This window comes from Apium graveolens, chromosome 8 (assembly GCF_009905375.1).
Source record: "Apium graveolens cultivar Ventura chromosome 8, ASM990537v1, whole genome shotgun sequence".
In the NCBI taxonomy this organism is placed as follows: Eukaryota; Viridiplantae; Streptophyta; class Magnoliopsida; order Apiales; family Apiaceae; genus Apium; species Apium graveolens.
Genome location: NC_133654.1, coordinates 246,795,501 through 246,823,343, shown reverse-complemented (window position 1 = coordinate 246,823,343; position 27,843 = coordinate 246,795,501). Strand labels below are relative to the sequence as shown.

General features: G+C 34.0%; 2 protein-coding genes, 1 long non-coding RNA gene and 1 other non-coding gene across 8 annotated transcripts; 1 reads left to right on the top strand and 3 right to left on the bottom strand.

Annotated features, from left to right (window-relative positions):
- Window positions 1–502: 502 nt before the first annotated feature.
- On the bottom strand, window positions 503–609 carry LOC141681196 (small nucleolar RNA R71). Its single transcript, XR_012558638.1, has one exon. It is a non-coding gene; the product is annotated as a small nucleolar RNA R71 (small nucleolar RNA).
- Window positions 610–12,072: 11,463 nt separating this feature from the next.
- On the top strand, window positions 12,073–13,330 carry LOC141678906 (uncharacterized). Its single transcript, XR_012557954.1, has 2 exons — window positions 12,073–12,213; window positions 12,902–13,330. It is a non-coding gene; the product is annotated as an uncharacterized LOC141678906 (long non-coding RNA).
- Window positions 13,331–19,878: 6,548 nt separating this feature from the next.
- On the bottom strand, window positions 19,879–20,322 carry LOC141680563 (secreted RxLR effector protein 161-like). Its single transcript, XM_074486756.1, has one exon. The coding sequence runs from the start codon at window positions 20,320–20,322 to the stop codon at window positions 19,879–19,881; it is 444 nt and encodes a 147-aa protein (XP_074342857.1).
- Window positions 20,323–23,337: 3,015 nt separating this feature from the next.
- Window positions 23,338–27,586, bottom strand: LOC141678514 (putative zinc finger protein At1g68190). Of its 5 annotated transcripts, none has more exons than XM_074484857.1 (7): window positions 27,405–27,586; window positions 26,268–26,896; window positions 25,309–25,680; window positions 24,456–24,686; window positions 24,115–24,162; window positions 23,855–23,952; window positions 23,338–23,617 (listed from the first exon to the last, which is right to left on the bottom strand). In XM_074484857.1, the coding sequence occupies exons 2-7, from the start codon at window positions 26,784–26,786 to the stop codon at window positions 23,611–23,613; spliced, it is 1,275 nt and encodes a 424-aa protein (XP_074340958.1). In that variant the 5' UTR covers window positions 26,787–26,896; window positions 27,405–27,586; the 3' UTR covers window positions 23,338–23,610. The 5 variants fall into 5 exon arrangements, with proteins under 5 accessions (XP_074340958.1, XP_074340957.1, XP_074340959.1 ...); XM_074484856.1 differs by having other exon boundaries at window positions 26,268–26,796; window positions 27,405–27,585; XM_074484858.1 differs by lacking the exon at window positions 24,115–24,162 and having other exon boundaries at window positions 26,268–26,796; window positions 27,405–27,582.
- Window positions 27,587–27,843: the final 257 nt, after the last annotated feature.

The window sequence follows — 27,843 nt, the reverse complement described above, 5'->3', positions numbered from 1 at the left end:
TTTTTAGTTTATGTGCTTGACATCAGTGGTCGTTAAAGTTCACTGACTCGGACTCTTTTACTTACAAGGTTTACTTTAGTCGTGTGTTTCAGGTACTCTAGTTTTTATTACAATGGGAGATCCAGCCGCGGCAACGAAAGCGTTGATGGATTATTCTCAACCGAATATCGATGACATTCAGTCTAGCATTGTCAGACCAGCCATCGCGGCTAATACTTTTGAAATCAAAGCTAGCACGATTCAGACGGTGCAAAATTCAGTCCAGTATGGGGGTTCTCTAACGGAAGATCCCAATATGCACATTAGGGATTTCATCGATATTTGTGACACCTTCAAGTTCAATAATGTTTCTGAAGATGCTGTGAAACTGAGACTATTTCCATTCTCTCTGAGGGACAAGTCTAAGAGCTGGTTACACTCTCTACCAGCTGGTTCGATTACTACTTGGGAGGATCTTGCTCAGAAGTTTCTTATTAAATTATTCCATATGGTGAAGACAGCTGCACTGAGGAATGCTCTTACTCAATTTACGCAGCAATCGGGAGAAACTCTATATAAAGCTTGAGAGCGCTACAAGGAGATGCTTAGGATGTGTCCTCATCATGGAATGCCTGATTAGATGATCATCAATTGTTTTTATAATGGTTTGGAACCATATTTTAGACCCATGCTCGATGCAGCATCAGGTGGAGTTTTATGGGCAAAGAGCTATGAGGAAGCTTATGCTCTAATTGAGATGATGGCTGCGAATGAATATCAGTATCCAACCCAGATATTGCCACAAGGCAAGGTAGCAAGAGTTCTTGAAGTGGATACAGCTACAACTATAACTGCTCAGCTAAAGGCGTTGTCTATGAAGATCGATTCTTTGGCTAACTATAGAGTTCATCAGAGGACAAGTGTTTGTGAGCTTTGTGCAGGTTCACATGCGACGGAACAATGCGCTATATCTAGTGAATCAGCTCAGTTTGTGAGCAACTTTCAAAGATCGCAGCAACCAATGCCAGACACTTATCATCCTAACAACTGGAATCATCCTAACTTCAGCTAGAGCAACAATCAGAATGCGATGCAACAGCCGTTCCAGCAGTTTGGAAACAAGAAATTCAATCCTCCTGGTTTTCAGCAACAATCTGCACCAAGACAACAACTCCAACTTCCACAACAAACTCATGGAGGTGCAGGTCTATCTTCGAATGAAAAATCTGAATTGGAGGAGTTGCGGCTTATGTGCAAAAACCGGGCTCTTATATATTAAAGCCAGACTATTTCTATCAAAACTTTGGAGAACCAAATAGGGCAAATTATTAACGCCTTATAGAATCGACCATCAGGAACGCTTTCGAGTGATATAGAAGCCAATCCCGGAAAGAGGGAAGTTAACGAACAGGTGAATGCCATCACCTTGAGGTCCGGAAAGGTCGCAAGCCCCCAAATTTCGACAAGACGAAGAGTCTGAAAATTCTGTCCAGAATGCAGGTGCATCTAAACCTTTGCCAAATCCAGAAAATGAGATTGTAGCTGAAAATGTGGTGCAGAAGGATGCCGAGGTGGAACCAAAGAAGAAAGCTGTTGAAAACAATCCTCCTGAGGGTAATACAGGGGATAAACATGTTTACCCACCTCCGCCATTTCCTAAAAGGCTTCAAAAGCATAAGTTTGACAAGCAATTTGCCAAGTTTTTAGAAGTTTTCAAGAAACTGCATATCAACATACCTTTTGCTGAAGCTCTAGAACAGTTGCTGAGCTATGCTAAGTTCATGAAGGGTATTCTATCTCGGAAGCTAAAACTTGAGGAGTTGGAAACCTTTGGTCTAACGGAAGAGTGCAGTGCTGTGCTGTAACAGAAACTACCTCATAAGCTTAAAGATCCAGGAAGCTTCACGATATCTTGCACCATTGGTAATCTGTCCTTCGACAAGTGTTTGTGTGACTTGGGAGCTAGCATCAATCTGATGCCCTTATCTGTCTTCAAGAAACTTGGTTTACCTTATCCAAAACCTGTGAACATGTCTTTGCAGTTGGTCGATTGGACCATCACTTATCCATGAGGTATAATGGAGGATGTCTTGGTCAAGGTGGACAAACTCATCTTCCCTGCTGATTTTGTAATTCTGGATTTCGAGGAAGATAAGATTCTCATCATCTTGGGAAGACCATTCTTGGCTACAGGATGAACTATGATCGATGTGCAAAAAGGAGAGCTTACGATGAAGGTTCAAGATCAGAAGGTCACTTTTAATGTGTTCAAGGCAATAAAGTTACCCACAGATAAAGAGCAGTGCTTTAAAGTAGAGAGGGTCGATTCTGACGTGAATTCGGAGCTTGAGCAATTTCCAAAGTCAGATACATTAGAGAGATCCTTAATTGGGGAATCAGTTATTGAAGATGAAGAAGGAGCAGAACAACTGCATGTTTTGAATGCACCTCCGTGGAAGAGGAAGTTGGATATGTCAATCGATTCTCTGGGGTTAGCAGCGCTAAAAATTTCTAAGAAGCATCTCAAGCCGTCTATTGAAGAAGCTCCCACACTTAGCTCAACCCACTGCCAGATCTGAGTTATGTATTCTTAGGTGCACCCCCTGACAAAAGGTTGGAATATATCTATGAAAATCTCAAGGGTTGGATGCTTGTTTTCGATTTTTCTTGAACCATAGTACTCTTATATTGTTTTATATCATGCTTTCATTGGAACCCATGGTGACCATGCGTTTGATTATGAACTTATCATTATCGTGGGGTTCTAACGGATTTACTTATGGATTTATATAGTTAATTTGTTTCAATATCTTGGTGTGTGGTGATTGATTGATATCCTAGTATTGGTTGTGCTTACTCCTCTTATGTGTGTAGCTAACATATAAGATAGCATGTTAATCTCTATTGAAGCGAAAGTGAATATAGAGATTCAGAACTTGTCATGCTAGCATAGGTTCATGTAATTGTTATGCATGATTCGTAGGTAATTTTAACCATCTTACTTGCCCTATGTAATCATGATAGATAACTTGCGCATTAAACCTTTATGTTGTCAAATTCTATAGACACATAGGGTCTCAACATAATTGGTGTCTATTCAGCTTCTATCTCTTTTGTGGATGTCTGGTAGTAGGGTATTCGTACAACGAAAGTTGGCGTTTACTAGTTTCGTGTTATCTGATTAGTTGTCATCACCATTGCATGCTAAGGTTAAGAACAATGACTTTGAATGAAGTAGCAATGAAGTTAGAATCCCATGTTTGTCTCATATAGTTAATTCAATCACTTTTAATCTCGTAGTTAATTGCATGTTAGTTTAAACTTAGTTATAAACATCTCAATTTGTTATTGTCTTAGCATTGAGCGATAGCCATACCATTGTTGCATAGGTACATAATCTTAAGTTAACTAAAAAGTGTCTCTATGGAAACAAATCTGATTTATATCTTATACTACTTGCGAACGCGTATACTTGCGTGTAATTTTAGCGCGTGTTTTCGCCCTAACACATGTCTCAGAGAAAGTGTAAAGAAGTTTGGAGTTGAATAAATCTGTTTTAGGAAAAAAAATTTAAGTCAAGAAATCTATAAGTCACAGATTAAGTGTTATATAGAAGTCATTAGAGAACTCCAGAATGACTTATCGAGAAGTCAAGAAAAGCTTATAGAGAAGTCTCAGAGATATCGACAAGCCAAATTGAAGACATATAGATTGGAGATATCGACAAGACATTTCTTCACTAGAGATCTCTGAGATATCGATAAGTCAAATTATCACTAGAGATCTCTGAGATATCGACAAGTCATTTCTTCACCAGAGAACTCATTGATATCGATAAGTTAATTCTAAATGCAAAGAAATGGAGACCTCGATAAGTCAAGATCACACTCGAGAACTCAGAGATCTCGACAAGTCAATTTCACATTTGAGAACTCAGAGAATTCGATAAGTCACAACAACTATAGAGTAACAAGTGATCTCGATAAACCATTATACTTATAGAGATGTCGAGTTCTATATATATCAAACTGGAGATCTCGAAGTAAAACTCAAAGTACAAAATGCAGATCAGTTAAATATCCAAGATTATCACACAACAAACAAATCAATCACTGATTTGAAAAGTCTACAAAAGCAGCTTGAAGAGTACAAGATCAAAGGCCAAGATTGACTGACAAAGTAAAGTCACAGACATGCACGATATGCAAAGATACACTAAGCCATAAATAGAAAGTTTTAGTTAACTTAAAGTAGGGTTTAGTACATGCTATTGCATGCTGTGTAAAACCAGTGTTTACTGTTCTATAAAGTAAACACTGGATGCTTTGTTTTAGAAGTAACAAAATAGATCTAAAAATTTGTAACTCTCAAGAGAGAAGCCGAGTTCTTAACATACTAAGAACCCAGAAATTTGTAGCAAAAAACTAGCTTGATTTTTATATAAAATTAAGTGAGTTTTGAAAGATAGTGTGTTCATGTGCATGTTTTATTATTTCTGTCAGAGCATATTATCTCTACAAGACAGATTACTTTGTTCACCATTCATAACAGTTCAAAAAGCCATTAAAATTGTCCAAAATACATTCAGCCCCCCATTGTGTTGTATTCATTACCTAACAGAACTCAAGGCACTCTCGTGCCCCTCCCAAACCACAAAGATCAAGGTCAGGCATCTACAGTCATCTTGGATGCTCACAGGATCCGGATCACTCAAGGCACAATGGTGATCATCATATAGATGCAACATGAGCCCATTGTAGGAGAAACCGTGAGCACGACTTCAGATGCCAACTTGAGGACCATCGTCAATATAAACGTGCAGAATCCCAGGAAACCAAGAAACATGCAGCATAGTCCCCTGAGAGGTCTTATCCCTCAAAGACACATTGAACGAATAACTCCCCCACGGGAGCGAATTCACGATACAAGTGTTGAACTCACAGAATGAGTAAATCGTGTCACTTTTGTAGACCTAGATGAAGCTATTACTGCATTTAGACAAGGTCTAGACTATTATGGATACAAAGACTATGTTCTTGATCTGATTAACAAAGACCCCAAAGATTTAGCCAAAGTCTACGCATTGGCATCAAAATACATCACCAGAGAGAATGCACTTTGAGATATAAGACTTACGCGAAAAAGAGAGCACTACGATGTAAAGGGTGATCAACCCACTCCCAAAGAGTTCAACAATCATCACAAGAACAAGTAGCATAAAAATAATGACTATGGCCATCATAACCACACTACTCATGATCATGCTCCGCATCACGGTGCCCAAGCCAATAGGGATGTCCGAGCTCAAGCTCATAATGCACCTAACTTGCCTCCAAGACCAAATCCAGAATGGATAATGTTCAACTGGAGCACTGTGGTCATGCTACAAGAAATTAAAGGCAACCCATTATTTAATAAACCAGGGCCTATGACGGTCCCAATCACTAGCAGAGATCAAATTAAGTTTTGTGATTATCATGAGGACGCTGGACATGCGACCAATGATTGTGTAGAAAAAGTACACAATGTACCCAGGGTACATATATAATGTACACAATATATACAAATTGGATGATTTATGTAGTGTACACAATATACACAATGTATCTTGTGTACATAATCTACACAATATATGCAGTGTACACAATATACACAATATACACAATATACGCAGGGTACACAATATATGTAAATCGGGCAATGCATGCATTATACACAATATACGTAGTGTACATAATGTACACAATGTATGCAGTGTACACAAAATACACAATGTATATAATGTATGCAAATCAGGCAATATATGCAGTGTACACAATGTATGTAGTATACACAATATACATAATGTACGGAAGGTACACAATATATGCAAATCGGGCAATGTATGCATTGTACACAATATACACAATGTACGTAGTGTACATAATGAACATAATGTATGCAATGTACACATTGCACACAAGATATGCAATATATGCAACGTCAAATTTTTAAAGATAAGCTCAGTCATACTTCTCCATTACGAACGTAATGTACGCATGGTGCGCAATGTACACAATGTATGCAAATCAGATAATGTATGCAGTGTACACAATATACACAATGTTCATAGTGTACGCATGATACAACATATACACAATGTATGCAAATCGACAATGTATGTTATAAAGTAAACATTATACACAGGGTATGCAATGTATGCAACGTCAAATGCTTAAAGATAAGCTAAGTCATACCTCCGTATTACGAACTTAATGTGTGCAGTGTATACAATGTACGCAGGGTGCACAATGTACACAATATATGCAAATTGGGCAATATATGCAGTATATATAATGTACACAATGTTCACAGTATACGCAAGGTACATAATATACACAATGTATGCAAATTGGGCAATGTATGCAATGTACATATACTACACATGGTATGCATTGAATGCAACGTCAAATGCTTAAAGATAAGCTAAGTCATACCTTTGTATTATGAACACATTGTATGCAATATACACAACGTATGCAGGGTACATAATGTATGTAATATATATAATGTACGGAAATCGGGCAATGTATGCAGTGTACACAATGTATACATGGTTTGTAGTGTACACGATATACACAATATATGCAGTGTATACAATATTCACAATATACGCAGGGTACACAATTTACACAATGTATGCAGTATACGTTTTATACACGAGGTATGCAATGTATGCAACGTCAAATGCTTAAAGATATGCTAAGTCATATCATCGCATTACGGATCTGAATTATACACAATGTATGCAATGTCTACAATGTCAAATGCATTAAAAGGCCCGTCCCCCAAAAAGCAATGTAATTATTTACCATAAATTTACTTTAGTGATATTTGCGAGAATCTACTTAATAAATTTAATTTTCAGAGAGACAAATAATAATATTCCGGTGCTTGAAAGGCCCACATACTCAGGATTTAATATTAGTCATGCCCATAAAGGGATTAGGACAACGTATGACGCCAATGGAGTATCAGGTGATATTGCGGTACAAGCTCATGATTACTTTATTTTCAGATAGAGCTCAGTGTCCGTTGTGCACGTGTCAGATGTATGTATTTGAAGAGCACTTTGTTATTTGATAAAAATAATCAGGGTTCAAATATCGACATGATTTAATGAGAGATTTGCTATATGATGTATTATGAGAAGCTAGAATTCCATCTAAAAAGGAAGCACCTATTAACTTTCTTATTAACTTTCTTACTCGTCCTGGTGAAGTCAGATAAACTCTTAGGCTAGTTGATGTGTTAGTTTACGGTAGAAATAAAGGAAAATCTACTTATATCTGTGTTAATTTAACGGAAGTTTCTCCTTTAAGTGGATTTGAGAATGGACTGTTTGTAGTTAGTCAGATACCTATAAAAGCGGCTGAGGCAAATGTGCGTAAACATAAGCAGACATGCAAAGATAATCAACACGTGTTTATGCCTTTTGATTTTGACACATTTGGATTCTTGACATCTGATGCCGTAGGAGATTAATGCAAAAGATTATAAATAAAAATGTTATGACTGCAGACTCGACTAAATATATTTTTCGTAGGATATGATATCCTATTTAATGAAATATTGCGACTCAGTTTGTTACTCGATTATCTCATATACTTGTATAGATTTTTATATTATTTATAATAAATTAATCAATAAGATATTAATAAAAAATATTGATATGAAACATTGACTAAATTATTACAAAAAATTAAAAAAATAATATTATTAAAAAATATGTAACCTACTTTACAAGCGCTCCAAATAGTATTTTATTTGTTTCTTTTTTTTTTAAAAAAAAAATTAATCTAAATTATACTGCTTCCATCTCATATTATTTGCTCTATCTTAACTAATTCACGATCAACTTCATTATATTTTTACTACAAATTACGATCGATATATAATTAAATAAATTTTAAAACATATATCATTAGAAATTAAATAAAATCCTGGTATTGGTGAGAAAGGATGGGCTAGGGTTGACAGTTTGACTCCCCCTATCACCCAAATAAACTTTAGTCTAAATATTACATACAAATAAAAATTAATGGATGATATTTTTCGATAATAACGAATCTATAATTCGATTATCAATGAAATTGACTGGTTACTAAAATTTCGTAATTTTTTACGCAATGAAAACAATTACTTTGACTCCACATAAATATAACATTAATCATTTATTATTAGCAAAGTTTCCGATTTATAATCATTTGTTTCAGAATAATAACATAATAAAAAAGCCAGCAAGTTATTATATTAAACTAATCAGGGAGTGTGGCCGGCGGATATCCAAATCTTCTGTAACCGTCTTTCATCGATGTCACTGCTTCCCCTTAATCCAATTGTGTTTATTATAATCCTTTGTGTTTAAATTAACTAAACTTTTACGTACTTGTCGATTTTATATTCATAAGGTTGACTCCAGAGTATATCACAATTCACGGCAGATATCTTTAAGAATTCAAATGCCCCCACCACCGTCCTAAGCCAATATTTTACTCGTAATCTTGAGATTTAAAATAATTTTATTCCGTTCGTCCTATAATAATAGTCCATTTTGACAAAAAAAATCTCATAATACATGTTCATTTTTTTCTTTTTATCGGATAATACATTTTTTTATTTTTTTAAATGTAAATATATTGATATTACTGCCTCCATTTCAAAATAATTGTTTACTTTTAAAAAAATTACGCATATTAAAAAATTCTAACATTAGTAATAAAATTATATTTGTATGTACAATAGCCGCAAAATATAGAAAATAATCAATAAATACTACTAAATGATAATTGGTAAACAAAGAAAATGGAAAATGATATGAAAATCATAGTTATTACATACAGTCTCCCTATAGTTATTATTACTCAATTTTTTTAACTTTCTTACTACTTTTCTAATTTTCAATTATATACTTGTTCAATCTGGAAAAAAATACCTAAAATATATTTTTTTTGAATTTCAACCTCCCAAATACCCAGTACGCAGGAACTGTCCAAAATATTCACGAAATATGTATTTGAGGAATGGGTATTCAAGTTTTACGAGCTTAATAAAGAATATGTATGTTAAATATGCATATTAACTTTTGTTTTTAAGTAGAATGGGCATGTCCAATATGCATATTTACAATTCTTTATTATTTTTTAAAGTTTCAATACACATTCTTCATGTACGTATCTAGTCGGTAATTTAGATGAAATATTTAGTCAATTAATATTTTGAACATTTTTTCGTAAATGATGGGTATTTTAAATTTTCACCTAAATACGCACACCAAACAACCATTTAAAATTGATTCAAAATTAGGTTGACAATATGATGCTCAAAACCTACATTTTTCAGCATATTGTTTATAATTTTAAAACTAAAATCGTAAATGTTCAGTCATAATATGTTGGTGGAGTATTCAAATATTATATATTTAGTATTTTAGTTTTTGGATATTAGAAAATTAGATCCAGATTCGTTTACATATAATATGTATAGGTTTGAGGATATGATTTAAATTTTAAATTAAACAATTGCTTATGTTATACACGTACTCCAAATTGCCAAAGCAATACAACAGTAGCTGGTGAAAACTTCAGTACTTGACCCGATAAATCAGCATAATGACATTTAAAATGGGTGCTCAATGGACGTGATACGTATCAATTTCTTTACCAAAAGAACTGTGTAGAACTCGTCATTTGCTTAGTCAAACCACTTCTCCCATACACTTTAATAATGAGTCGTGGTACTAAAAATTACACCTGTATTAACTTGTGGTTTGGATTAGAGACCTTAATGACCATAGGCTCTTTACCACAAATTATACTACCCACTTGGATACCAGCTGACACGCTTTACAATCATTGTTAACTGGAGCATTATTTCACCCTTCCTAAACGGTAGTAATTGAAAGGCTCCTTGTTTTGTGCTTTAACAATCATTAGAGAAGCAAGTAAAACGATTTATCATTCTCAGAGGATCATTTCGTAAGTAAGATAATTATACAAGTAAACGAGTAGAGTAAACAAGTTCGAGCTCAGCTTAATAAAGATTCAATTTGAATTAGATTATAAAAAATCAAGTTAAAACTCGAATGCAAAATACATGTGTTAAATTAATGATCGTGAGTCATATTATTAGTATACACGGCTCGAAACCGTTTGGCTTAGAATTAACTCGTCAAAACTTGAAAAAACTTACCTATATCCACATTTTATACAATACTCATAGCATATTTTTCTTTAAAATTACAATCTAAATATTTAATCCATAATTTTTTGAATTAGTAATTTAATTTTTTTGACATTAAGTTGAATCAAAAATGATATTTAATTGCGTCAAGTGAGTAGAACCTTTTCACTATGTAATTTGTTTTTTCACCCCATGTTCGTCAAGGGTTCAAGTGCGATTATTTGAAAGAATCTCGAGCGTATCTCAGTTTATGAAGAATTCGAGTCCAAATACATTCTTTGTACGATAAGATTCGGGTTCAACTTGATTCAAAAAATAAAATGAAATCCCGTTAATAGGAGACGGGCTGATGGAGTCCTTCAAAATATATATACTACTATAATCGAATCAACACGTAGACAAATCCAGTTGAAACAGTGTACTGGTACTGGTTTAAGCTTTGAAAATACACAGTACTGCTGATTTCCTTCTACATTTATCTTCTTGTTTCGGTGGCTTCCAGGAAATGCGAGGAAATGTGACACGATAGTGCATAATTATTTACAGGCGTACATCACTATAGCTTGACTCTTGTCCCTCTCTACATTCACCACGTAGCACCTCCTTTCTCAACTCACCTTTTCTATTCTCTAATTGGGTCATCCAATTTGTACTATGTCATTCACTTCTATGTAAAGTATATATGCATACATTATTTTGCAATGTAAAACTTGTTCAAGTAATTTCTTGTTTGCAGGAGTAGTTGCTTTCTTTATTGGTACGGTTTTCTAAGTTGTAAGCATCACTTTTAACATTTTCTTTAATTTTGTCAAAATCTATGAACTTTTAAGAAATTAAATTCAGTACTATTCCGTCTCTCTTAAGTTTGCTGCATACAATCAAAGATGCGTAAACTTTAAGTAAAAATTATAATTTTTTTTAAATAAAAGTTTTAGTTAACCAGGCGGTCAAAACGCTTAAAAATGAGTGCATAGAGATCAAACGACTATTAAAAAGAAACAGAGAAAGTATATTTTTATATTTATTTTCATAGAATAGAGACTCAAAATTTGCATAGGGTTCAAAGGTGACCGTAAAAATCAGAATGAAATCGAAACCGATATATAATTAGTAAAAATCAATAAAAATCAAATCGTTAAAAACTAAACCAAATTTAAATTGAGAAACTGAAAATCATTAAAAGTACATTAATTTCCGCTTTTAACAAACTGAGTCGGTTCGAACCGTGCTCTCCATTAATAGCTAATATAATATCACAAAATTATTATGACAGCATATTACAAAGTTTATTCACTAAAATTGGAGCATCATAATTGATGATGCAAATAATTTTCGCATAAAAAACGTAGTAAATAACAAACCGTTAAATTAAACTGAATCAAATAAACAAATAACACACACTTTGAACACGCCACACGAGTTCTAAACGCCAACAAAATTTACCACAAATTTCGCCAAATTAAAAGAAAAACCCAAAACCAATAAAAAAGCTTTTCATTTCAACACTCCACCGCTCCCTATAACACACACAAACACGCACTATAAATACACTCAACACATCAATCCACAGTTTGCACACCTAAACAAAATCTTTACACTCTATAAACTCAATATTTATATTTACATTTATTTATCTTCTCTATATATACATAGGTTTAGTCTAGACTTATAGACACATAGTTAACACATAGTTAAGGATTCGAACATGGGTTTACAAAACCAAATGAACGATGTTTCATCGGACTCATTTCCAATCCTTATTCTACTACTCATCGCCAACGGCGTAAGTTATCTTCGGTCCGTTATATTAGCTATCTTACACTCTCTCAATCTTTCTCACCATAATTCATCAGAAGCCGTGAGCTCAGGTTTAGCCATTTTAGCCGAGCAGCTGAATTTCAACAGGAGATTTTCGTACAAATATAACAGAAGTACAACGTTAGATGCAGCTGGTGGCGGCTCGGATTGTGTGGTGTGTTTGAGCCGGCTAAGAAATGGAGAGTATGTGCGCAGGTTAGCTTGTAAACATGTGTTTCATAAAAAGTGTTTTGATGGCTGGCTTGATCATCTTAACTTTAATTGCCCGTTGTGTCGGAGTTCTTTGGTTGGTTCCGGTGAGCGCGTGGGGATTAGGAGTGGCGCGTGATGGTGTTTTTTGACATCCTTTGACTTTTTTAGTTAGGTGGTTGTCATGTTTTTTTGAAGTGCTGTGAGGCACTTTTTTTTTGCCATCGTAAACCTTTTTTATTAAAATGTAACTTTTTTGTTGTTGCAGTTTTTTAGTTAAGTTTGAAGTTTTACTTGGTAATAAAGAAATTTAGAAATCAAAGCTATGAGAGCTGGAGTTGAATAGTTCCTGGCTTTATACTAATTAATATATATACTACTATTATAAGTTTATATGCATGCACCGATTTATATTATTGAAAACATGAGATTCCCACATTTATAAGCATGTTTGATTGTATTACCATAAAATTCGGTAATCGAAAGTCGAAACTAGTTAGTTGATACCGATTCTAATATATTAGATAATATTTGAAAAATTAATTGATTTATTGATGATTTATCTGGTATTTTATTGAATCGGTTAAAAATTTAACCAATATATCAGCAATTTATCGATCGCTTTTTCATAACAAAAAATCTATCCTAAACGAATGCATGTACCTTGTATTTATTAATTGATTAACAAACACAGTCACACGACAACGAACAAAATGAGAGACGCTGGCGCGTCATGCAGGTGAAGGAGTTAGCCCACGAGGAAGAAGCAAGTTGCGAGTTAAGGAGGGTAAAGTGATGCGTCTAGGGACAGTAGGCTTCGTATGATGTTGAAATATGGATTGCAACTTTAAGCACATGATGGGCCCTAAAAGAGGGCTGTCATTTCTTTCTATCTTGTCTGAGTGCCCAATAACCAAATGGACGACGTCTGCAGGGGACAGTTTGTTTCACAACTTGCATGCCCTCCCATTTATTTACTAACTTGGATTTATATAATCACTCACAACCACCCAATCTTACCACCAACCAAATCTCTTTACTTAATACAAACTATTAAGTGTTGTTATGGTATGTAAATGTCCAAATTTGAGTTAGATTATTTCAAATTTTTCTTCGATTCAAATATTGATCCAAATTTAGATCATTATTATTCATTGATCCAAATTTACTTTAATATAAAATAATAATTTAAAATTGATTTGTGATTAATTAATTAATGTTAATGATATTTTAGATGTTAATTAATAAAATTAATATATTTTTAGCTATTTTAGTCTATAATTTTAATAATTATTAAGTGTAGTTAAAGAAATTATTTTTTATTTAATTAATTTATTAGATATAATATAAATAATTATTTATGTTTAAATATAAAATTTAAGAATAAAAAATTTAATATGATATTTACTTATTATAATATATAAAAAAAAATTAGGATCAAAATTTAGATGGATTTCCTCATAAATTTGGAGGATCATAATTTGAATCAGTTGATGATCCAAATTTAAATATTTTAGATTAAATTAACGGTTGAGAATGACCTTCCAATAGAGTTTATATTTTTTAGGGCAACTATACCATTATTAAAATCTGATCACAATTCGTAACATTATTAAAGTGCGGAATGTCATTGTTTAATTGTGTGTATCACGATTTCGTAATCTTAACAAATTATGAAATGTCATCATTGATTATTCTCTTACGATACCTTAGATGTAGTGACGTAGATGTATTATTTAATTTACATATTTTTCTCCTACTTTATCAACGTAAATTTTGAATTGATGTACTATTTTTTCTCACATGTTTTTCGTGAAATAGAAGACGTGCTTCCATTACAATCTTCGTGAAAAATAGCTTAGTATGAGTAAGTGCATCTCATGTGCTATTGAAAAATATTTCGTTTATGATAATATATTCCATTTGCATGCACGAGTCATATTACTTGGAACGACTGTGAAAATACTTTTGCGATTTGCGGAGAGTATTTAGTAAGGGTAACGCAGTTCTCTCAAAATATTTATTATAAAAAATATGAAAATATTTCGAAAAAATTTAAAAGGCAAATTAAATTAAACATACCCGGTATCCTGTGGAGGGTAAAATTTACGCAGAACATGAAACATAAAGAGACTGTTTTCGTAAAAAAATCCAACTTATTATATGACAAGAGAAAAAAAGATATCTTCAGTAATTTACTCAAATGTCTCTCAAAATAAAAACTTGTAGATCGGTCTTGACCGTTTGTATTTATATCTTGAATTTTGAAAATGAAGGAAACTATTTGAAAAAGAACGACAAAGAAGGCCAGGGAAGTAAACGAGAAATCATAAATTTGTAAACTCTCCGTTAAAGTCTGGTGGTCCTGGAGTGAAATGAGACAGGTCTTGCATGTTTTTGGATCGTTCACCACGAGTAAAGCGACATGTATGAACACAATTTTCCATTTTATTCAGCAGACAAGATAGACATTTCATTCTGGCAAAACAAGTTTCTAGGCCAGTGTGGGGATGTACGGACGTGGGTTCTTGGATCTTTAAGCATTTGCAGGCCCAATGACAGTATTACATCTTTTCAGAAGTTAATGCATTTGTTTCTGGGCCTCGAAACTTGGATCTAGCTTCCAACTTGGAAGTTCCAAAATATTGTAGCAGAATTATATTATCAAGTTTAAAATATTTGAGAGGCAAAATTGAGGTTAAAGGCTACATAGTGTTAGAAAATATAAGATTGTGTTTGGACATTCCTTTACTACCTTAAAATTTTAATTGGTTACTTAACATGCTATCAGAGCTCGGTTTAGGGAGGGACTCGGGTTCGAGTCAACCATTTGTCACGATTGAGGGGTAGTCTTAAAGAGAATAAGATCCTACTCGGGCCTTATTCTACTACCTTAAAGATTTAGAAGGACTGGTTACTTAACACATATATTCTGAATACTTCATACATATAAATCTTTTTTTTAATTAAATTTTTTCTTCAGAATGAACTCTGGTTCAGATGTTAATAATGTAACATTTGAAGTTAGGCTCATTTTTAAGCTACAAAAATTCGAAATATTGGGTTCATTTACTGCCTCGAAATTACAGCGTCCCCAGGTATGCAACATGTCAAAAACCTCAGATAGATTAATAGGATAAAACATAAATCCCGTCGAACACTGGTCTACCAGTATGCGATAGGAGGCAATAAAGAGTTGTAGCAGCTGGAATGGAGTACCCCGAGGTGTAAATCATATCACATCGCAAGAAATCAACTTTAACAGAAACTCAGAGGCTCCGTAAATTGATTTCAATGAAGGTCCCCAGAATCTCAGGACCGACACTGCATTTCTACATAGTATTTTCTCAATTTTTAGCAAGAAAGATGTCGTAAATCTGTTAAAATGACTTTGCTCCACCTAAAACTTTAGATGTATATTATGCGAGTGGGCACCGTATATATTATATTTATGTATTTGCAGATGAAAGCACATTTTCATAATCAAATGAGAACTAAAGATGCGAATACATAAACAACATATACGTGACATAATATGTGTAAGCGATGCATTTCCAGCAGCTACAAGTGCAGCAAACCGAACTACCTCTAGCTACCTCGTATGCAACTCTGACACATATTTGTTATATCACCATGGCGGCGCCACATTTCGCTTGAAATACAGAAAAACAAAACAAAACAAAGAGATACTAAAATAATCTGCTAAAGGTAAACTCGGACCGCAATCTTCAATTCCCCGCAATGCAATACTGTCGATCTCCCAGTGATGCCTCTACATTCATGCTAAAGACTCCGGAGAGCGAAAAATATTGCAAAGCTTTGTCAATTGTTTGGCTGTGTGATCAGTGATGCAATCACTTACATTATGCACTCCATTGTCCACCTTCCTCCGCCTTTTCTTGTGCAACACCATTGCCTTCCGATTACGAAATCAGCTGATCTTTGGTAGCGGCAATTGTTCATAGTATTGGAGAAAATTAAAAATACTAAGAAGATAAGAAAGATTACTAGTTATTTAGTACACAAGCTAACAAGAAAGGTTGACAAAGAAAGTGAATGCAAGTCTGAGAGGGAGGAGGGGGACATGGCGGGTCGTATATAAAGGCGAGCTTGAAGATTTTTTTTCTTTGATTTGATCGCTTGACTTGTTTTTACTAGTAAAATTACAGATCAGACATAAAGGTTCATGACGATAGGTGGAAACATGATTTCAAAATAGACTCGTTTATATTTTTATTACGCAGCTCAAAGTTCAGTACATAAAAGAATTGGTCTAACACAAACATATGTTATAGCATATCATACATCAGTATTATTTAATGTTACACGTAAATTAAGGTGTTTGACGTGAATACATGATGTCTATATTTTTACATACAGTGATAAAATTCTGCTTCATGGTATGTTGTATGTTATAAAACATACGTTTGTTTTGGATCATTCACGGGACAAAATAGTTAGACGAAGAAATGAAGAATAAGACAGTGGGCAGTAGCACTGTTCAAGGGTTGAAGATATGGAAAAGGAGGATGTTTGTGGGAAGTAGAAATAATTCCACTAGCTCGTTTCCCAAGGTCCAGAGCTGTTATATATTCATGGTGCTCGTCATCACACTCATGGATTACTGTAAAATTTTACAGTACTCTATACTTCTAACTTTTATTCTGCCTTGACCTTATAATAGAGTCGTCTGATGACATCTAATAATTCTATAAACACACAATTCTCTGAAATAGAGACAAGTACCATTAAGATTATAATTGTAACGGTATCTTAATATCTGAATAATATTCTTGATTATTGTCTTTCTCAACCAAGTACTCCTTAATGTTTCTCAATAACTCTCTTTGATGAGTAGATGATAGGCCGTTATGTGTACTTTGATATACTGGGGACTATAACCCTTTTTATATACCACCTAATTAAATCTCGCATTATAATTTAATTGAGCCTGGTATTAGGTATCCACTCATTAGGTACATACAATAAATTAAAATCTAATTGGGTTTCTTATTTGATCACTTAATTTAACCCAATATAAGAGTAAGTCCAACAGGGTTCTAGTAGATTTCTTATAAATATTATAAAATATTAACTCTTAGTGATTTAAGACATAATTTTGAATTTCAACTCCAACAATGATCCTTATCTTCCTTTCTTCTTATTATTATTATATTAATAAATTTGAAAAGATATTGACAAAAAGTGGAACAAAAAGAGATAGAGAATTTTAAAAGAAGAGAGAGAAATGAATTTTTTATTGCTAAAAATGTTATAAGGGAGCACTAGAAGTTTCTTAAAGATAAAGAATGAAGCTAATGTCTTAGTGATATAAGGAAATATTAAGACACTGTTGTAGTGCCATTTTTTGTCAAAATCCTTATAATTGAACTTAAGAGCTCATATAAGGGAGCTGTTGGACTTGATCTAATAAATAGCTAATATAATTGATATATTTATATGTAGCCCATAAAATAATAATAATTATTAAAATAATAATAACAATCTCCCACTTGGGCTTCATATGTATCCAGAATCAATTATACAATATTTTAGTGCGCAACTTTATGCTATTTATCGTTCTTAGATTTTACCAAAATAATTCGGTCCGTCTACTATATATGCATGAGATTCTGGTGACATTCGTCACAAACTTTACGTGACTAAACCTTCCATGGTCACCACACAAATATGTTCAACGACATGAATCAATGCATAGATAAGTGGCATGGAAATCACATATAATGTGATCTATATAATGTCTATTTCCAACTAGTCCTAAGTCAATCTCTAACGAGATTGATTCCAATGTTCTCAACTCAATTTAAACCACAATAAGAAAATTGAACAAAAGTAGAGTGACATTTAATAAAATTACATCAACTGTATTCTGCAGAACATAAACAACTCAATGTTTATTACATAAAACACCAAAATATAAACTCCCACTAAAACAAAGTATCACATAAGGTAACACCCATATTAGAAGTATGCTCGTGAAAAAACCTTAGGTGTTAACGCCTTAGTGAGCGGATCCACAATCATGGAGTTAGTGTCAATGTGTTTTATCAAAATTTGTCCACTCTGAATCTTTTCTTTAACAACTAGGAACTTAATATCTATATGTTTTGCATCTGTAGTACTCCTATTATTGTTTGAATACTCCACTGCTGATTTATTAACACAAAATATCTTTAATGGTCTTTCAACACATCAAGGATACACAAACCAGTGACAAAGTTTCGCAGCCATAAAGCTTGATTGGATGTCACGAAACATGCTATATATTCTGCAACCATGGTGGATGAAACTATAAGCGTCTGTTTGGCAGATGATAAGTGGAATTTATATCCACTTGGAACGCTTCTTATCGGCTTAAGTTGGTGTTTTGGGCTCAAGTATTTGGTATTTATGATTTGTTTTGTCTTTAGTTGTTACAGGGCATTAGTCAGAGGAGGAAATGAGCTTTTCATATGATAATATGTTGATACGAGGTCAGGAATGGAGTCGAGAAAGATCGCACGAAGAAAGGAGCACAAAACAAAAAAAATTCAGAATTTCAGCAGAAGGTCAGCGCGCCCGCATTTGGTGAGGCGTGCCCGCACCATGTTTTCCAGAGAAGTAGCGCGCCCGCGCCAGTGCAAAGCTGCAAAATCCCGTTTCTACTATAATTTGGTTATTTGGAACGTCCAGGTGATCCAGGGGCTTATATATAATGAAAATAAGACGTTTTTAATAAGAAGGAAGCCAGGGAGAACATCAAGAAGACCTAGAGCACACGAGACGGCTAAAGAGAAGAAGATTTAGTTTCATACTTTTGTATTCTTTGATTTAGGCGATACTTTTGGATGCTTGTTTTTAATTTGTTCTAAACCCTAGTACTTTTATATTATCTCGCAGTATTCTGAACTTATTTATTATCATGTTTTCATTGGAACCCATGGTGACGATGTGTTCGATCATGAACTAATCGTTGTCATGGGGTTCTAGCAGATTTATTTATGGATTTCAATAGTTGATTGTTTTAAATCTTTAGTATGTGGTGATTTATGATTTCCTAGTTTGGTTGTGCTTATTCGTCTTTGATGCGTAGCTAATATCTAAGATTGTTTGTTAATCTCTATTGAAGCGACAATGAATATAGAGGTTTAGAACTTGCCATGCTAGCATAGGTTTATGTATGAATTGACATGCATAATTCGTGGAGTAATTTTAACCATCTTACACACCCTATGTAATCATAATAGATAACTTGTTCTTAAACCGTTATGTTTTCAAATCTTATAGACATATAGGGTCTAAGCATAATTGGTGTCTACTCAACTTCTATCTTGATTGTGGATGTTTAGTAGTAGGGTATACGTAAATCGAAAGATAGCGTATACTAATTTTGTGTTATCTGATTAGTTATCATCACCATCGCATACTAGTGATAAAGACATAAACTTTGAATGAAGTATTTAATGAAGTTAGAATCCCATGTTTTATTCTCATATAAGTAAATCAATTTTATTCTCTTAGTTAATGCATTTAGTATAATCTCCTAAGTAGTTAATTAACTCAAAATTGTTACTTGTCTTAGCTGTGAACGATAATCATACATTGTTGCATAAATGCATAATCTGAACTTAACCTAAACCAATCTCTGTGGGAACGAAATTGACTTAATTCTTATACTACTTGTGATCGCGTACGCTTGTGTGTATTTTCGCGTGTTTTATTGCGAATAGCAAACCTCCATGAAATCGCTCTACCAGCCAGTAGATAGCCTGAAGTAGATTTTCTTTCATCTTTGCATCCTCCAAAGTCAGAATATGAATATTCAATGTTTTCTAGATGATTTGATTTCCTGTATGTGAGCATATAATCTTTTATTTTCTTCAAATACCGTAAGACTTGTTTCACTGCTTTCCATTGCTGCATTCCCGGATTACTCAAATATCTTCCCAACATTCCAACAATGAATGCTATGTTAGGACGAGTACAAACTTGAGCATACATTAGGTTTCCCATTGCCGATGCATATGGTATCCTTTGCATTTCCCTTATCTCAAGTTCATTCTTAGGATATTGTTTGAGTCTAATTTTGTCTCCATTAGACACGGGTGTATCCATTAGTGCACAAGATTTTGCAAGATTTTGCAAGCATTCATCAAAAGCAATCTGGTCGAATGTGGTATAATCGTCTCAGTGAGTACCTCCTAAAAGAAGGATATGTTAATAATGTCATTTGTCCATGCGTCTTTATTAAAAGGACAAAAAGAGGATTCACAATTATCGCAGTTTATGTTGATGATTTAAACATCATTGGAACTCCTGCCGAACTTGATGAGACAGTTGCATACTTAAAGAAAGAATTTGAAATGAAGGACTTGGGCAATACAAAACTTTGTCTTGGTTTTCAAGTTGAACACTTATCAAAATGAATCTTTGTCCATCAGTCTGCATATATTGATAAGGTCCTTAAAAGATTTATTATGGATAAAGCATATCCTGTCAGTACACCCATGGTTGTGCGATCACTTGAAAAGAAAAAAGATCCATTCTGCCCAAGAGAAAAAGGAGAAGAACTACTTGACCCTGAAGTACCATATCTTAGTGCCATTGGTGCGCTAATGTATCTTACCAATTGTACACGTCCTGATATCGCATTTTCAGTTAATTTGTTGGCAAGACATAGTTCTGCTCCAACTCGAAGACATTGGATCGATGTGAAACAGATATTTAGATATCTTCGAGTAACAATGGATATGGGTTTATTTTATTCTAAAGACTCAAAAATGGAATTAGTTGGTTATGCAGATGCAGGATATCGGTCCGATCCCCATAAAGGTAGATCTCAAACAGGTTACGTATTCACATATGGTGATACCGCAATATCTTGGCGGTCTACAAAGCAGACTCTAGCAGCAACTTCTTCGAATCATGCTGAATTATTGGCACTACATGAAGCTAGCCGAGAATGCGTATGGTTAAGGTCTTTGGTCCATCATATTCGAGAATCATGCGGTCTCTTAGTCAATAAAGGAAGTCCTACTGTTTTATTTGAAGATAATGAAGAATGCATCACTCAGACTCGAGAAGGTTACATTAAAGGTGATATGACAAAGCACATTGATCCAAAATTCTTCTTTACCCATGAACTTCAACAAATGGGTGAAATTAATGTTTGTCAGATTCGATCATGTGAAAATTCAACAGACTTGTTCACAAAAGCACTTCCTACATCTTCCTTCGAGAAGTTGGTACACAAGATTGGGATGCGTAAATTTCGAGATCTATGTTAATTTTTATAGTCATGTTTAAATGAGGGGGAGATATAATGTCCCCTTTATTACTCGTTTAACACATGTACTCTTTTTCCTTCACTAGGGTTTTTCCTAGTAAGGTTTTAACGAGGCATAATGTTTTTATGAGTCATCTACGGGGGGGGGGGGGGGGTGTTATGTAATAAGCAGATGACTTTTGGTCTTTCATATTCCTACATTAATTAGAGACTTTTGGCTCTCCATTTTCTTGTAACATTCATCCTACTAGCCTATATAAGGCTTGCTTGTATCATGGTTATGTACACAAGAATAAGATGTTCTCTTTTCTTATTAGTTAGTTCTCTCTCAAAGTCTCTTATATATGTCACTTATATATTATATTATATATAACATTAACATGACTAGTCAGGGAGTTAAAAGAGATAAACATATATTAAAAAAAGGGTACACGTGATTTAAAACCATAACCACGGGATAATATCATCCCCAACGAGGAACAACATAAACATTGTCTATACTATATTCGATATCATATTGATAATAGCATGCTCATATACAGTTTCAACAAAATTGTATCATATGAATCAATATCCGATAACTAAATATGAAGAAATTCTGATGTCAATTGATAGCTAATAATTCTAATAATACACAAATCTTTAAAATAGAGACAAGGACCGTAATCATCATATCTAATTATTGAGATTAAACCGAATGCGGAAGTGTACCTGAATCCATAAGGTTATAATTGTAACAGTATCTTAATCTGAATAATATTCTTGATTATTGTCTTCCTCAACCAAGTACTATTTAGGGTTTATCAATAGCCCCCTTTAATGGATGGGTAGAGGATAAACCGTTATGTGTACTTGATATATTGGGGACTATAACGCTTTTTATCTATCACCTAATTAAATCTTCCATTATAATTTAATTGAGTCTGGTATTAAGTATCCACTCATTATGTCCATACAATAAATTAAAATCTAATTGGGTTTCTTATTTAATCACTTAATTTAATCCGATATAATAAATAACTAATATAATTGATATATTTATATATAGCCCATTAAGTAATTATTATTATTAAAATAATAATAACATTGTCCTCTTCAAGATCTTGAATCGTCCATTGGATTAGTGTAGTAGAATCAACCACATAAATTTTTGCCGTATTTCAGAGCAATCATATTGCTGATATCGAATATTAATACAAAATCTTAATGGCCCCAAGCAACAGTTCAGCTGAATTAATAATTTTGTTTGTTTCTACTTCTTAAGCATGACACAGTAGTGATGCATATTTAGATTAACTTGACTGAAATGACATGGGTTTTAAATTGTAGGAAAGAGGTCAATTCACTCTTTTTCAAAGGGTGACGAGATTTAATATGCCAAGTTACCTGTTGTCCATGGCAATGCAAATAAAATTGGAGTGGCGGAACCAGGATTTCAACGTCCCTCACGGACCTTTCACTCAGCCCGGTCGGATTTATGTGAAATATAATTGTGATGGTGTGCAAAAACATAGTTGAAAAAAGCTGAAACCTGCAATGCAAGTCAGCGACTAGAGAATAGAGATTCCCCTCTTTAAGCACTTCTACAGTTCTACAGACTAAGAATAAAAAATAAAAATTAAGAAAATTCTTAACAGGCATCTTCCATCTTTATATATTAGGTGTTTAATTAGTACTTTATTTGATTAGACATTGGTAAATTTGTCGCAATCGTAATCATATTGTTCTTTTGACAATTGTATTCTAGTAAGTTGATTAGATAAATTTTTAGTCACATACAGTAAGTTGATTAACAGCTATATCACACTAATGTTCGAGAAATGCCTTGAGACGCAACAGAGCTATTTGTATCAGGAACTAAAAGAATTAAATTATGTAAATTCATAGCAAGAGTATATCAGCAGACATGTATGATTTCATGTGTCCCTGATGCTCACTTTTGTATACAGAAACAAGATGCCAACGTTCAAGCAAACGTAAATAGGTCTGTGCTATTGTGCTGCATCTCCAGTCCCCGTGTTACCGTGTTGTAGTTTTTCTTCATTCAGTTGATAATTTCTTTGAATGCTTTCGTAGATGCATACTGAACTTGTTTCTCATACCTAAATGTGTGATATTTAGAATCTGCAATTACAGGGAACCAGCTATTATGATGTTATCACACTAGTACTAGCATACCATAAAGTCTTAGACGTATCAGATGAGCTTAAGCTATTTAACCTAAAACAAATTGCCAATTCTAAAACCCCGAGGTATTAAAGAAAGGTCCTTTCCTGGATCTTATATCATTCTAACAGTAGCTTCATAGAAGAGTCCATGACTTAATTTACAATTAAGGAGATAGTAGAGAGGGGAATTTACCGTCGTATCTTCTTTTTCTCTTTGTTGCCTATTCTGACCATTTCATTGGCTTTCGGTTGCTTGCTTTCCTGGTTGAGGAGATTATTAGATAAAGGTTCCTATATACAATTATAAGGCAATAGTCTATCAATATGATCAGTGTCCTACTTTCCACACTGTGAACTAAGAAGACGTAAATAATTTGCAAAATAAGACTGTAAAACTGGATGACAAAAAATCTTTCATTCTTAAAGAGTATTAGGATCAATTTATTTCCTTACAGAGTTGCAGGGAAGACTTAGCAGCAAAGACCACAGGAGCGTGTAAAGCTTATAATATATGAAGGAAAAGATCATGCGAAAAGTTAAGATGAACATATATAAGCATCGGGAATAAAAGTTACAGAGTGTAAGATAAGACAAGGGGAATGTAATGGAATCGTTAAAAGCAGAATTTCTGTTGTCTTTTAATTCTCAATCATGAATTTTGTACTGTGTTGCTAAGTTGTTATCTAATAATGTAGGTTACGGTCGAATGTTCATGCATCCTTGGCTACAGCGGAAATCTATAGCCAAAATGAAAGCAAAACAAATTGATTAAAAGACGGAAGTGCTTTTCAAACCTCCATCCCACTGGCACACTCATGCTCCAGACTATCAGAAGGTAAATCCTTCTCCAAAGTGGTACATCTTTGAGATAAATCATTTACAAGAGCTTGTGTTGGCTCATGCTCACCCCCTCCGAAGAGTTCTTCAAAATTTCGAAATGTCAAATCAATATCTGGCATGCTTTGCTCATCCAAGTAACCTAGTTCTTCACAAACTCCAAGGTCTTGCATAGTTTTCGACCATAGCTGCAGATGTAATTCATGCTTTGTTAAGGCATTTTGATACTGCAGCATATATGCTAAATAAATAGTTGATTCTGTCTATAGAAAATTCTTAAACTTGCAGAAAATAAGAAAATTTAGAAAGACAAGGATAAGTCAAAACGGAAAATTATATAAGTAAATATGAAAATCATAATCCATAAAAGATGAAATGTATCCCATTCATGCGAAAATAGCTTACTTCCATCGATATCCTTGAATTTTCTTTTACAACTATGTTCTGATAATTTCTATGCATAAGCTTACAGTTCATTGTTAACTGTATAAATTTGTATGGTTAGCCAGATAAAAATTTACAAACAACATCTCACCACTGCTTGGTGCTCGGTTTAAAAGTTTGGCTTGCATGTAAGACATAACTAAATTTTCTCTGCTTATGTAGAGCTTGACACTTTCTACTGAAGAGCTATGTTTCCTACTGGGGTGCTATATAGCAATGTAACCACTAACCCATGTAAACTACATATATGAATCTGAGGCAGCTCATCCTAAATTAAGATTTGATAACACTCTCAACAAGAGGAGTAGTTTTTTCTCTATCATATTTTAATTTAGAAAAGTAATAAGAAAGTGGATTCCAATTAACCTGGCCACTCTGATTTGGGCTTTTGCACTGCCAAATAGCATCTCCTTGCAAAGTTGTTTCACCAATTGAAGATGAGGTTAAGTGGTCCAACTGAGAGAATGACAAAGGGAAAGAATCTACATCAAGGTCTTCGTTAGGACTGCCTATCTGCTGCAGTACAGAGTCAAGACCAGCGGAATCCTGCAATTGTTGATCAAGCTTGTTCTGAAATTTCCAGTTTTGAGAATCTTCAAGTGAGGACACGTCAGTCTGTTCTAGGCAAAGTATGAAAGATGAACAGTTGCTTCCATCACTGCATTGAAGCCTTCTTAAATCAAGAATTTGTTGCAGAATTAAGGAAGTGCTTTCTTCTTGACTTCCTTTGAGAAAGGCCTGCAAAGTGAAGAAGCAGAAATGAAAAGTTTTTATTTTAAGTACACGATATTCAAAGACACGAAGAGATACTTAATTACATGTTTTTGAACTAATGCCAGTTGATACGACGAGTTACTTCTGCCTGCCAGCAGAAATACCTTGACTTATTTGGCTACTGAAACTTTCAGGGCGGCAGAAAGTTCTACTTAAAACCTCATGAATCTCATAGCAAACTGACTTGTTTTAGGCCAAAGGAAAGTATTGAACTGCTAATGTTAGATGTCAACAGCTAAATTGTATTGTACAGTAGAAAACAGTAGTATTGAACTGTGCAGCAGAAGACAGAAGTATAGATTTTCCATCAAAACATATTGGGAAAAACTTAAATGTTCAAGTCTCGCTAATACACCTTTTCTGTATTTTTCTTTTATCAAGAAATGTACTAATTAGCAGACTTAAAATTCGTCCAGAAAGTATAATTAGTCTCAACAGTCCATGCAAGTGAGAAAATGTGTCAATGTCAGAAAATGAAAAAGAAATTGAAACATAAACAATCAAATGTCACATAGTACAATTAATTCTATAGCCAAGAGCTAATCTCCTACCTTCGAATGCTTACTTGCCAATCCCGCTTTCTGTTCAGCATTTGAGCGTGAAGTAAGAGGTTCCACTCTGGATAATACTGTAGAGCCTACAGTTTGAGAAGGATAATGCAGCAATGTGTGACAACTAACTGTACCTGTGTCCGCAGACACACATGATGTGGATGGAAATTGATCTCGGCGACCAAAATTAGAAGCACACAAATCAAATCCCCACAAAGCCGCTAAATCTATAGCAGAAGGGCAGCCTATATAACTACTAATCACACGTCTCTGGTGTTGTGATGAAACATTGTGCTTGCTGCGGTCGCATCTATGACACATGAACATCTGATGATTAGAACACTGGATATAAGCCCAGTGGCACCTGCATGACTCACACAGAAGGGTGCGCGAATGCTTGTTTGAAAGAGCATTTGCTGAGTGAATCTTTGCATCACACTGCAGGCATAGATTTGCTGAATCTGCCTTGCAATAAACAATTGGCTTCAGAATCTTGCAGTATTCACAAACTTTATCCATCAGCTTGGTCCTGAACAATTCCAAGCCCAAAATTAATCACAACAAAAGCATCACACCTTTTTTGCTTATTCTAGAGCCTTGATCAGCTTTAGGCCTTTACCTTTTGTTCACTACAGATTAAAAATTACAAGTTACTGCGTGATGTTTATTCTGCCTAAAGTAAAAATATATAAACATACTATTGTCAAGTCCTGTACAAACTTTCAATAAAACACAAAAAACATGACATATGAAGTAATATGAATCCACAAGAAAAAGTAACAGACGAATAATTCGCTAAAAAAACTACCAAAAACCATGCCAAACTGATTTGTAAGTATACTGAACCAGAAAATTACAAATTTCTCCAATTGTCATGTTAGGAAAATTTTCATGTACAACATGACAGTTCCATACATAGTCATATTGACTAATGACACGAACCGCAAGCGAACAACAAATTGTGCCGCTAATCTTTTCTCGATCATAAAAGCAATCTTCTAAATCTTATAAGCTAGCAAAATTAAGAACTTATGGCAAGAAAATCACATAGATCATATAATACACAGTAAATCAACCTATCTGATAATTTCAAGATTAACAACCTAAACTATTAGTCATGCTGTACATATATTTTACCTTTGGTTTGATTCTGCAGAAGCACTTATGAAGCTGAACAAAGTATAGTTAGTTGAGACTTGAAATAGATAAAGTAGGTATGGAGAGTCACAAGAATCTACATGTATCTATCTCTCTGCATATTTTTTATATTTACATGATCATCATAATTATTTAAAATAAAGAATATACATATCTACATGTAAAACCCCACCACATCAGTCATTCACATACTTTTCAGCTGCTCTGCATTGCCATTCTGTTATCTACTTTATCTAAACACTTCGGAGTTTTGCTATTTTTGACCTTACGTGTAATGTGTCAGCATGGAAAAGTGCTTGAGTTGTACTACGTGGCACAGACACGCAAGTATGGTGTGGGCCCTGTCTGAAGTTCCCCATGTGATATCCTAGCTCTGCCCAACCGGAGTATGCCACGTGGAAAACAGATAAAGAAATGG